We start from the raw sequence: 13,823 nt of genomic DNA on the forward strand, positions 1-13,823 counted from the left end.
TTATCAATCTCCAGACCAAACTAGAACCTGTGCATCTGCAGTATTGATCCAAAACATGGCTTTTCGGGAAACAGGATGGTGCCCCTTTAGGACAAAACAGCTAGAAACATAATTAATATTCAAACATTTCAAATTTGAATGTGCAGAAACGAACTTGATTTGTTTTGCTAGTCACTACAAGTGGTGTTTGACTTTATACTGACACCTGCATCTGCATAAATGGAGCATCAGTGTCATTGTATAAATGCAGTAACTAATGAAAGTGAGCAAGTACTACAAAAATCTGAAAATAAAAATATTTTATGAAAATATATAAATATAAATGTGTGTGTCTGCACACACACACACACATACTACTGTTAACATTTTTATTTTATTCTGATTTCCGAAGGATAATGTGACACTGATGACTGGAGTAATTATGTTGAAAATTCAGCTTTGCATCACAGGAATGAATTACATTTGAACATATTCAAGTAGAAACCCATTAATAATAGTTAAAACAGATAATGTCTGATTACAACTGACTAAATAATTGTAATTTGATTTGATATTAATAATTTTATTAATAACTTTATTATTATTATCATTGTTATTATTATACAATGTATCTGTGAGAACTTGATCAACATCATAATTGTGCGTTCTGTTTAGCAGCTATTAAGTTGCTAGGCAGGATTTGTGTTGTGGAAACCCAAGGTCTGGTTGCTAACATAGTCAGAACTGTCACTTCATCCAGCCGTTCATTCAGCTGTTTAATATTCCTGTCAAGAGCTCTGAACCGTCCAACCTCATGCAGAACTCAGAGAAACCACCGAATGAACCTGCGGGTGCACAGGTAACCTGCCAGCAGATACAGCCGCTCTGATGTCCTTTACTACTGACTATATTGTTGAAATGGCCTGATTTTCAGCTATCGCTACTGCCTTTTGTTATTAAACATGTTTGATTGTCTCTCAGATGGAAAGGGATTCCTATGATTTGCCGTCACATGACGCTCTCTCAAAGATACTGCCAGTGTATCTTCACCTCCTCAAAAAGCCTAAAACTCAGACCAGGACAGAATCTGTATCACAGAAAAAGTCTCAGCTCAACCGAACATTTGATGTTCATTCACCTCTCAAAAGGTAAATGAGTATCACATGATGTTTACTACACTCATCAACAGTTTTTGGCTTTGATTCGAACCTATAATTACTTTTATTTGTTGTTGTAAATAATTACTTTTCAGTCCACCAATACCTGATTTTGAAGATGACCCTCATGCAGGTGAAGTCACTGAACATCAAACTAAAGTGAGTAACAAAACTGTAGATTTCTATTATGTCTGTTACTGCTAGAAGTTTCCCAGAAGTTCTGCGTTTCCTCAAAAAGACTTTCATTCTTCAGAACCAGACTTTTGGCTACTGGCATAAAATCTGGTTCACTCTCCATCTTAAAAGAATAGTTCACCTAAAAGTGAAAATGTATTCACCCTCAGGCCATCCAAGATGTAGATGAGTTTGTTTCTTCATCAGAACAGATTTGGAGAAATGTAGCATTCCATCACTTGCTCACCAGTGGATCCTCTGCAGTGAATGGGTGCCGTCTGAATGAGAGTCCAAACAGCTGATAAAAACATCACAATAATCCTCAAGTAATCCACACCACTCCAGTCCATCAGCTAATGTCTTGTGAAGTGAACAACTGCATGTAAGAAAACAAAGCCATCATTAAGATGTTTTTAACTTCAAACAGTCACTTCTGGCCAAAATATGGCAGATTTGTTTAGAACTGTTTTGGACTGTTTTCACCTGTAAACAGTGCTTGATATGTGCATAGTTCTCTCCTGATTCAGACAAGATTACTTTTTCGCCAGAGAAAGCAATATTATGGATAGAGGACTCATTTTTAACCAGAAGCAATGGTTTGAAGTTAAAAACGTCTTAATAATGAATTTGTTTGTTACAAACACACAGCTTTTCGCTTCACACGACATTAATTGTTGGACTGGAGTGGTGTGGATTACTTGTGGATTATTGTGATGTTTTTATCAGCTTTTTGTTGCTGCCGTGTGTTTTGAGTTTGAGTTTTGAGCTCCGTCAAGTTAATTCTTTGTCGTCTAATTTTTTATTCTTATTTTGATGGCACCCATTCACTGCAGAGGATCCACTGGTGAGCAAGAAATGGAATGCTACATTTCTCCAAATCTTTTCAGACAAAGAAACAAACTCATCTACATCTTGGATGTCCAGAGGGGGAGTTCATTTTCAGAAAATTTTCATTTTTGAGTGAACTATTCCTTTTAGCCCAAAGTATCCTTCACTTTTGACGTGAACACAGCGAATGCGTAAAGCTATATGCATAGCCCTTCAACGTATAATCCATTCAATAGCATGCACAGACACATGTGCTCGACACATGAGCATTAGAAAGATTCTTGTTCAGAGTTTGCGCTGTTTCTCTCCAGAAGTCATGAGCGATAAAAATGTCTTTGTACTCATTTAAATTAGAGAATAACAAGAATCTCTTAACTGATTCACACAAGCACTCGTCAACGCGGGCGTCTATTGTTGTTGCATCTCCTGTAGTTTTTGTTGTTCTATCTCTTTTGTTGCTATTTTGACTGCAAAACAGTAGGCCACTAACTAATTAGTGCAAGGCACGTATGTGAGCTGAGAGTAAAGAGTATGCGCACTTAGAAAAACCGGGCTGCGCATGTACTGTGCTGCTGCTGATATTTATGTCATATCCTAGCGTACACATAAAAAGTATACTTTATTCTGTTGTTATTCTTTATGAATTTTCACACAACAGAAATTCAAATTAAATCCCTGAGGACCATCTCAAGATGACCTTTATATATCTGCAGTGTTCATCCTACAGTATGAACGTTTGATGAAATGGAAGGACTATATTGGCTTTTCTTTTCTCATCATGACTGAATCATCGCAAAGCATCCCGCAGAGAAACAAAGAGAGAGAGGCAGGCCGGCCCATATGTGCTTTTATAATGTGATTGTTCAGAGCAACAATACAGACTACGGAGGGTCTGTGGGGACCAATCTCTCTCTCCATTCACTCTTTCATTGGGTTGAGTTGATTCCCTCCATCTCGTCCCCTCCGCGGGCCCCATCTCATCACCGATCATCATTCTCACCTTGCATGGTCTGCCCTTTCAATTAAGCGCTCAATTTCTTTCAGACGACCCCAGGGAGCCACAAGCACACTGGCCCAGATTGGAATCGCCTGATCGGTCCCTCTCCCGCCCCTCCCGTTTCTGCACACCCGACCCCCCACGTGTCTCTCCGACGGACCCCCTTCCTGCACACAGTGACCCTGAGTGAAAAGCAGACGCCTCGTGGCATGTTACATGACGTGCGACATACGACTATCACAATAGCACACAAGGATGCCTGGAAGTGCGGCACATCCCACAATGCACCTGGTCTGCTGTCTGTTTAGGACAATGCTAATGTCTCAATGCAATTGTTCAGTGCTATAGAATGAACTATTCTAAATAAATACATGTCGACAAATTTAGATATGCCAAAATGACCCATTCATCCTAATTGTGAGTACCCTTGTGAAAAAAAGTACACTTAGCATACTTTTAAAAAGAGTACTTATTATGGAATTAATATACTTAAAGTGTGAACTGAATGTAATGTTTTCAGGCACTTAATTGCATGTTAATTGAAATGGCATAACATGTATTAGAGTTCAAATTTATATTAAATGCAATTAGTTGAACTTAAGAGTGTTTTTTATATACTTAGGTTGAACTTAAGTACATCTTTACTTTATTGTCTTAGAAATATTGTTTATATACATTTATAGTAAATTAAAATATTCTTTCATGTCATTTCTGTTTAAACGTGTATGTCATGTATTTATTATAAAACTAAAATTTTAAATGATAATCAGTGTGCTTTAGTATGTTAGTAAACCAATCAAATTAAGTTTACTTCTTTAAAGCACAATAAAAATAAGTAAAACTTTTGCTTTGACATTTACAGGGTGCACTTTTTAAAAGTGTACTTAAGTGTGTTAGGAAATATACTTAAGCGTGTCATGAAAGTGTGTCTCTTTAAGTAGCCTACACTTAAGTAGTCTTTTATTTAATTTATATTATATTATATGCAAGTACGATCTTTTTAAAATATACTTTTAAGATTTGAAGTACTCTACAAGTACACATTCAATACAATTATTATTATTTTTCGCAAGGGTATATGACTGTGACTACGATTTTAGCTCTATCTAGCTTTATTTTAGGTGATACTGCCTGCCTGCACATTTTGTCCAGCAGTTTCAGAAAAGGGATTCTGGGGGGAAAAATACCTTTCACTTGATGGATTTCATCCTAATCCTATCTATATCCTCTGTGTACCACTTGGGTTTCAGTATCTGCCAGAAACTACAGTCCCAGGATTGATTACTTTGTACTAGCGCTATAGTGAAGCCTTTGCAGCCTGACTGATAGTGGGACAGCGGCTGTTTTAACCCAACCACTCTTTAAAGTGACAGTTTTAGGCTATTTGTCTTGCCTTTTAAAATGAGTAAATGGTTTAAGCAAAGCATTCAAATGAATGTTAATTAGGCAGATAGTCGAGTTCAGACAAATGTCGCATCCAAACAGACTGATGTTAATCCTGTTTTGGCGAGGTGAAGCCCTCAGCATCTCGACTGAACATGTGACTTTGATTCCATCTAGTGGCGGCAAACTGCAGGGTAGCGCCATATTTACATTTTTTTGCTGTGAGGGACTGAAGTACAGAGCATTCAGTGGATTGCACTGTTGTTTCAACATACCGATTGTTCAGCCTACAAAATGTCTTACAAAAAAAAAGAGAATTACTTGAGGACCTGTAAGTCTATTCCTCACAGCCTCGGTTTCATCCGCGATAAATTCAGTAGGCTATAGCGTCTAATCTGATTGAGGTATAATGGTCAAACGAATGCAGGATCTTTAAACTTGTTGATGGTGACCCCCAAATACGATGCTTACCTTGTGATGATGAACACCCTTACCAAAATATAAAGGCAGCTATATTTCATGTAGACAAATCCATTTATACTCCTCCTGCTGGGGAGGGCCACAAGTGGTGTTAGGGAGTCTGCAAAAAAAAGAAGAAAAAACCCCCGCTAAAACCAGTCTAAACTGGTTGGCTGGTTTTAGCTGGTGTCATAGCTGGTTTAGCAGGTTGCTTTAGAGGAGATTTGACCACTTCTTTAGCTGCGAGACCAGCTTAAACCATTTTCTTGTGCGAGAAAGGTATTACATTTTAATTAGACAACAAAATTAAATAACTGTTTCCAAAATGAAATAACTGGCTTTTAAATTGTCATTGTACTAAATTGTTAAAATATGAAGGGGGAAAAATGTCATTTTTATTAAATTTATTAATTAAAAGAATAAATATTAGCAAAATCTGGGGAATCTTTACCTTTGAGAGCCTTAAAATAATGCTTGTTTTGTTTTATTATTATTATTATATTTATTTATGTAATTTTTATTTATTTTATATATATATATATATATATATATATATTACAGACCCCTAGCACCACTTCTGGCCCTTAATTAATGAATCTTGAGTATTAAAGCTTTCAAACGTTGTCAATATGAATTAATAATTGATGATTAAAAAAATCTGTTGCTCTAATCTCAATAAAATCAATGTTAAGATAAACAGCAAATTACATGAAAGAACCATATTTGCAGGTCATGTGTTTACAAATCCATTTTTATTTCTCCTGCAGGAGCTGGAAAACTATCGCATGGTGATGCATAAGATGGCAGATGACATCGTGGCGCTGCGCTCTCAGGTGAGCACGCTGGAGTCTGAGAACAGTCAGCTGCGGCGGGACCTGTCCCTGAATCAGGACCTCACCCTGCTGGACGACACCGACACTGACGTCATGACCAAGACCAAGATTGCTGACTGGATCGGTATAATTCCTCCCTCTATAATCTCATTTAAGCATAAAGATTAGTCAAGGCATTGTTCTAATGCGTATACACCTCAGCAGTTAACCTTAGCTGATCACCAGCCACAGACAATGCTGCCATTTCTTCAGCCCTTTTAGTTACCACCAACAATATTAACTAGCTGGTAACCAGTCAACATTTTTGGCATAATCATCCCAGTTTTCTTGCATAATATTATCATTCTGCCATAATTTATTAGATTTTTAAATTTTCAGAACTTGCCGCCACAATGGTAGGAAGTGACACAAAAAAAAAAGTTCTAAGTGATTTTTAGCAAATAATTTGAGGTATTATTCATGGCTGTAACAAAACTAACAAATTATGCTCTGAAGATTAGTACTTAGGCCTAATGGTCAGTATTATTAATAGTTATTGCTTAGCAAAAGTTGTTCATAGTGGGTTTTAGCACATGATTTGAGGTATCGTGTAGCACAAACAAACAAATTACGCTCTGAAAATGAATGCTAATGTTAAATATTACCAATAGTTAGCTTACTTAGCAAACTTAGCTAAGGTATTAATGGTTTTTAGTGTGTTAGTTGAGGTAGATCATGTCTGCAGCATGAACATACAAATTACTCACTGAAGATTAATACTTAACCGTAAATATTAGCAGTAGTTAGCTTACTGAGCAAACTCTGCTAACATGTTCTGGTTTTTAGCACATGATTTTAGGTATCATTCATGTCCATAGCACAAACTAACAAATTAGTTCTAAAAATGAATACTTAATGTACATATTAGCAAATATTTAGTTCTGAGTGGGTTTTAGTGCTTTATTTAGGTATCATGTCTGTAGGCCTATGCTCTGATTAGTACTCGACTGTAGTATTAGCAATAGCCAGCGTACTTCGTAATCAGCACTAACATGTTTAGAGTGGTTTTTACTAACGCTTAATTTTAGGTATTATTCATGGCCTTAGGATGAACAAACAAATTACACTCTAAACATTAATACTCAATGGTAAATATTAGCAACAGTTAGTTTGTTTAGCAGACATCACTAAGGTGTTACGAAAAATCTTTAGCGCTTGATTTTAAGTATCATGCATGTCTATAGCACAAACTAACAAATTACGCTCTGAAGATTAATATTTTATAGAAAGTATTGGGGTGAATTCAGGTAAAGTGGGCCATTTAAGTTTGATTGTACTGAGCTCAATGGATCTACACTTTCAGAGCATAACAATGGTTCTTAATTAAAGGGACACTATTTCTCTAAATGATAAAATAGCTTGTGTTGATGCAATATGACACTGGTGGGTGTGGCCATACCTTAAAGGAAAACCCTTCAACATAAGATTTTCATTTCTAAATTATAAGGTTGCTCACTAAATGGAAACAAATATTACTGGGACAGTTCCTGCTTTGTTTGTTACTACAGTTAACAGGGAATATAATGCAAAGAACGCCATTTTTTTAAATTGCTAATTTTCTTGTAAGGTGTTTAAATATTGCTGGCCCACTTTGGCTGAATGTGTTAGATAAAGTGGGCCAGTGGGATTCAGGTAAAGTAGGCCGACCTTTAACCTTCAGTAATTATACTCAAATTCATTAAATAAATTAACATTCACTAGTTATTTTACAGTTGACATGTATAATTAACTTTTTTTAGAAAACAGAAATGAGAGTGCAGTCAGGAAATTCAAGTCAGAGATGGAAGACAGGAAAGAGAGAATGGAAAGGAAGTCGAGGCACGAAGTTCAATCTGTGGAGTGAAGAAAGGATGAGAGGAGCAAAATGTAGATGCAGAATATAAAGCTTAAAATATGAACACAATTAAAGTTCATTTAAAGTGTTTAGAGAGCATAGACAGAAAAACATTTTTACATACACTCTAAAAAATGCTGGGTTAAAAAGGGACAAACCCAGCTATTGGATTGTTTTGTCCCAACGGCCAATAGCTGGGTTTGTCCCTTTTTAACCCAGCATTTTTTAGAGTGTATGCTTACCATTTTAAATTTTTTTTTTTTTAGTTACATTTTTGTTGTTGCTTGTGTTATAGTCACATTTTTAATATAGTGTAGAGTTCATTTTTATCAATATTCTGATTTCTGAATATTCTGATATTCAGATTTCATCCAATTTAATGTCAACATAACATGTTCTTTCAGTTGTTTGGAATTTCACACATGAATTGAGACGAGGATTTACACGTTATTTATTTTACTCATAACCTATAGGTTATATAATTTTGGGTTTGTTAAATATGTTTGTCTGATAATATGTGTTAAAATATTATGTGTTTTTAATTAAGATGCAGAATAATTTTTGATAAATAAAGAATGGCCCACTTACCTGAGAAGAAATTTGTCTGGAGTGCATGATCTCAAAATGTTTATTGGTATATAGCTTGCAAATAACTCTTTATATGAACTGTATTCGAATTGAAATATTATAGCTGGACCTTAAAGTATGTATTAGCAATAGTTAGCTTGCTTGGCTAACACCACTGTTTCTCATACTGATATTATGGAGAGATGACGTACATTTGTACATGAAGAAAGAATTAAAGGCCATCAGACAAAAGTTTTGCTCACTTTAGGAAGTGACTATTGGAGTATCACATTTCAGATGTTAAAAGTTGTGAGCGTGACGTGATTTGCACAGGTGTCATGTCCTCACGGAGCCGTGCTGAGGACTGATAAGACTTCTCATTTAGCTAAGGGAATCTGATAGGCACTTACTGCCTTATCTGCTGAAGGACAGTTTGCGTCCCTCATACACACACAAACACAAGGCTCCGCTTAAAGGACACGTCAAAGACCTTTGAGGCCTTCAAGGCAAATGCCGGCCTTAATTTCCTCTCTATGGCGAATGCACTGCGTGGCTTTCAGGGGTTTAGATAATGTCTGGAATGTTTTCTCCAAAAATATCTCCACAGTGTCATAGTCACACCATTTGTTGATGTTTTTGCAGTCCTCAGAAAGCTTATAAAAAAAGACTGACTTTTAGCTGAGCTCAGAATCCATCATTCATCTATTAATATATTTTATGATTATATTTATTAATATATTTCAATAGTTAGATTTTAAGTAAGGGATAATGCACAACTAGCTGTGCATTAAACAATTGGTAACACTTTACAATAAGGTTCATTAGTTAACTACTTTAGTTAACATGAACTAAGAATGAACAATACTTCTACAGCATTTATTAATCTTAGTTAATGTTAATTTCAACATTTACTAATGCATTATTAAAATCAAAAGTTGTGCTTGGTAACATTAGTTAATGCAGAGTGAATTAACATGAACTAACAGTGAATAACTGTATATTCGTGAACTAACATTAACAAAGATGAATAAATACTGTAATAAATGTATTGTTCATTGTTTGTTCATGTTAGTTAATATATTAACATTAACTAATGGAACCTTTTTGTAAAGTGTTACCATACAAGGTAACACTTTATTTTAAGGTGTCCTTGTTACACATGTTACATGTACTTACTATTATAATAACAATTAATTATGCATAATTACATGCAAGTAACCCTAAGGTGTATGTGTGTGTGTGTGTGTTTTCTGGTTCAGTAAGCACTCATTAATTTATGGCACTTTTTTTTTGCAGCCTCTCTGAAGTTCAAGCTGTCCAGTGAAAGCAGCAAAGCAGCTGCCCAGAAGGACAGAATCCAACATCTTCAAAATGAGCTCATCAGGGTGGGTCAGTCAATGCCACTTTCCCTCGGATCATTTAAAGTTTTTAATAAAAGCAGCAGCAGTGCTCAGAGACTGTGTTTCCTCTTTGAAACTCATGGGGTCCATTGACTGGCATACAGTTGTGATGTTTGCTGGCAGTAAGGAAATGCTGTATCAAATGCATTAATGGTTTCCTCCCAAGATCATTGATTGTATCAGCTCATTCAATTTGTCTCCAGACCGCATGGCATATTGCTTGATGCATTTGATACAAATCTAAAAAATACACAAGGCAAGCAGAAGTCCTAATAGACCCCTGGCAATTGAGTTAACCCACTGCATGAACTCATTAGGTTTTAGCTCTTTATTTTGATTATTGCAGAAGAGCGACATTGAGAAAGAGTTTGTCCAGCTGCAAAGAGCACATCAACAGCAGCAAGCTGTGCTAAAGAAATATCAGGCCCGTAGTGGTAAAATATCTGCACTGGAGGATACAGTTCGCCAACAGGAAAAGGTATTTGGCTGTTCTGTACAACATGCTGTTTTATTTTTATTTTATTTGATCAAACTACCAAACAATCAAGCTAAATACACTTCTCGGTTTGTTTGAGCGTCCCGATCAGAGCAACCAATTTCACGAGTTTGGGACAAAAGAATAATTCACCAAAAAAAAAAAAAAATCTGTCATAACTTCTCATTGCAATGTAATTCAGTGGTGTTATTTTAGTATAATTTATATCCTATTAAAATATTTTTTAATATTTTAAGTTTTAATTTTAGTTTTAGTAATTTTGTTATGTACTTCTGTCATTTTTATTAGTTTTTAATATTTCTGTAACTTGAACTTCTAACTTGTAACTTAAACTTTAGTTAGTGTAGTTAGTTGCCAAGGAAACATTTCTTATATATTTATTATATATTTTCCATCTAATATTTCTATTTTATTTATGTTTATTTATTTATTTTATTTGTTATATTTAGTTTACAACACTCCATTCCCAAAAAAAGATGGCATTATACTTAAAAAAAAAAACACACATTAGATATATGTATTATAAAACAAAGTAGATATTTTGAAGAACGTCTCAGCTGCTTTTCTTCATAGAATGAAAGTCAATGGGGTCCAAAACTTTCAAACTCTTAAAAAGGAACAAAACAAACATATAGATAGCGTGAAACTAATCATGCAACCAGAGGCGGACAAAGTACTCAACTCCATTACTTGAGTGAAAGTACAGATACTGCTGGTCAAATATTACTCCATTACAAGTAAAAGTTGATACTTAGCAACTTAGAATACATTACATACACCGAATACAGTACAGTGAAATCCTGTAAATACAGAGTGATAAGGAGAAAGAAAAAAAAATCAAACCTGCTTTAAAACCCAGCAACACAACTGTAGCTGTAGCCTATAACTTTACAACAGCAATACTGCTTTAACAAAAAAGCAAAACAGCAAGACTTATTTGAATGGTCTGCAGTGCTGCTTCAAGTCCAACACCTTTTGTGTTTTATTAGGAGACGCACAACAGTTCTTCTGTGGCTTTATAGGTAATATTTTCACTTACACAATTTAGCAAAATCAGACAATATTGTGTCTAATATATACCACAATATTAACTTCTTATTATTGAATTGTTGTAAATAAATACCACATTTGCAACTGGTCAGTGCTCAAAAATGCTGGGAAATCACTTCATGTAGCCCTACAAGAGTGATTACTGATAAACTGTCTGAAAAAAGAAAGTCATGTTACTCAAGTAAATGTACTTAGTTACTGTCCGCCTCTGCATGCAACTCAAGTGGTTTATTTCATGCCCTCTGAAGCTATATGACAGCTTTCAGTGAAAAAAAAATACATTTAATACAAATTAATTATTATTCATTAAATATATTTACTTCTACTTTGCTCACTTATGTGGTTCCTTTCTCAGACAGCGAGAAGCTGGAGTTATTGACACAGCTAGCGAGAGCTGGGGGTCGAATCCGGACACTGGAACAACAGGTTTGATCTTTAATGCTGTCAGAAGACATTTCACTTCCATACATAGTGTAAATTATGGAATGGGCTGTGGTGCAGTGGTTGGTGCAAGAGCTCTTGACACATTGAGTTGTGGTGCTCGTGTCGGTGATCATGTTTGTGCTTTCTTTCCCCAATCATTTCTGTATCACTTCATAAATGCTGAAATCTACACAATCAGCAGCTCCCTTTTAAAGCAAATTCAAGTAAAGTTATCATATTGTTCCAGTGTAGCCACAGAATGTATGTTTTTGTTAACACAAATATTGGAATAAGACATTCCACTCAACACAAGAAATTGTAATAAACGTTTTTGATGCACCTTTGATTCAGCTGAAAGAGAACTCCAGACAGTGGGGGAAAGAAAAACAAGAGATGTTGACCAGACTCAGTGAATATGAACATAGATTCGCTCGAACATCAACCATGATTCTTCATGATCTACCTGTGGTATGTATGATTGCTTTGTGTATTTAAACTTAGTAGTAGTTTGACCTAGGAAATGTATATCTATTTCAGTTATGGAACTCTAGTTGGTTGAGGCTTTCAAGTTATACAGGGATTTCCAGCCTCAATGTCTGCCCAAACTTGAAAAAGGCTTCAGTGAACTTTAGAGGGCGCATGGAATAACTCAAAAGATCTGATATTTGATCACCGAAGCCATTTACTGAAGATCTTCCACAAAACAAGTTGATCTTCTTAATTCATTTGCTTAAATTCAGTGCTTAATTCAGAGGTTTAGCTTAATAACCAATGCAGAAAAACACAAATCATACAAAAATATAATTATATGAGTTAGCACACACAGTTTTTAAGTCAAGTCAAGTCAAGTCAAGTCTGCTTTATTGTCAATTCTTCCACATGTACAGCACATACACACAGAGAATTGAAATTGCGTTACTCTCCTTCTTAGTTTGCGGAGGAAGTAGAGACGCTGCTGTGCTTTTAGATCAATAAATACATCTGAGGATATTTTAACTCATTTAAACTACAAGCAACATTGCTACAATACTCACCGTTTAAATAGCAGAGTATTTTTCACATAGCAGTTCAATAACAATATTGAATCAAATGCGCTTAGTGCACATGGCTAATTAGCATATGAACGCTAAAACTGCTAGTGATAACAAACAATGTTCTCAAGCAACAGTCTATAGTCTTTCAAGAAAATGAGTCTTTATTCTACCAGTAGCGTCTCATAAAGTTGATGAACACATTGTGGCTTTTCCCAGTTGGCCTCCAACAAATTCCACATGAGGTTTCAGCTTCTTTACTCCTCCCACGTTGCACTGTGTTCACAACCATTAGTTTTGCTTCTTTTGATCTCAGAGCTAAATTCATTTTATCGGGTAGATTTGTGTTATATAGATTTTTTCTTGTAATTCCAAATTTGTCTCAACAGGGGCTGATATGTCCCTGCAATCTGCCAGCAATCACATCTTTTAATACATGGCACAAGCTGATTGGTCTGATTGGCTGATTCTGCAGCCAATGAGCTTGCTTTCTTAACATTTAAATAATCTGTTTTTCACTGTAAGCTGGTCCTGCAGCGGTATCAGAGTTTATCTGAAACCCTCCACCTCCCCCAGCACCACCTGTCTAGTGGATTTATATATGCCTATTCATAGCAGCATATCTTACTTGCTAACAGCAGCATGTCTGTGTATCTATAAGCAGTAGCAAGTCCATACTTGCATGTGTAGCAGGTCTAGTCAGGTAAGACCAAATAAATTCACATTGTCACATCCATTAACATGCTATAACTATTCTGAGAGTTGTCATGATTGAACTATACTATACTAATGGTATCATCTATTGAAGAAGTCATCCTTTTTTATTTCATGACAGAAAAGTTTGACTGATTCTGTACTTGGACATACTCTACACAGGCAACTGGAACCTCTGAAGTGACCACATCTCATCCGTGTTAGTATTTTAACAATTACGGTGGAAAATATATGTATTTTTGTGTGTTTTTTTTTGTTTTGTTTTGTTTTTTTACATAAGAAAAATTATAACATTTATAGTAAGGGTGTAACGATTCACTCGTTTTCTCGATGCATCGATTACAAACCCTGACGATGCAATGCACTGATCTTGAAACATGGATTTTTGAATCGTGAATTGTCGATTTCGGACAGTAATCGATTTAAAACGCTAAGAATCGAATGAATCGTAATTTCTAT

The 13,823-nt window shown here is 35.5% G+C and overlaps 1 protein-coding gene across 1 annotated transcript; it reads left to right on the plus strand.

Annotated features, from left to right (window-relative positions):
- Nucleotides 1-778: 778 nt before the first annotated feature.
- On the plus strand, nt 779-13,548 carry LOC107662475 (coiled-coil domain-containing protein 33-like). The gene is made up of 9 exons (XM_016452517.1): nt 779-838; nt 961-1,127; nt 1,232-1,295; nt 5,745-5,934; nt 9,547-9,635; nt 9,997-10,128; nt 11,521-11,622; nt 11,971-12,087; nt 13,486-13,548. Exons 1-9 carry the CDS (start codon nt 794-796, stop codon nt 13,546-13,548), a joined length of 969 nt encoding a protein of 322 aa, XP_016308003.1. The 5' UTR covers nt 779-793.
- The last annotated feature ends 275 nt before the right edge of the window (nt 13,549-13,823 follow it).

This window comes from Sinocyclocheilus anshuiensis, unplaced genomic scaffold, assembly GCF_001515605.1.
Source record: "Sinocyclocheilus anshuiensis isolate Anshui unplaced genomic scaffold, SAMN03320099.WGS_v1.1 scaffold807, whole genome shotgun sequence".
In the NCBI taxonomy this organism is placed as follows: domain Eukaryota; kingdom Metazoa; phylum Chordata; class Actinopteri; order Cypriniformes; family Cyprinidae; genus Sinocyclocheilus; species Sinocyclocheilus anshuiensis.

Coding starts and splice junctions, on each gene's coding strand:
- LOC107662475 (XM_016452517.1), top strand. CDS start 794: ATGCAGAACTCAGAGAAACCACCGAATGAACCTGCGGGTGCACAG. Junction 1,128..1,231: donor GTTCATTCACCTCTCAAAAG/GTAAATGAGTAT, acceptor ATTACTTTTCAG/TCCACCAATACCTGATTTTG. Junction 11,623..11,970: donor TCCGGACACTGGAACAACAG/GTTTGATCTTTA, acceptor CCTTTGATTCAG/CTGAAAGAGAACTCCAGACA.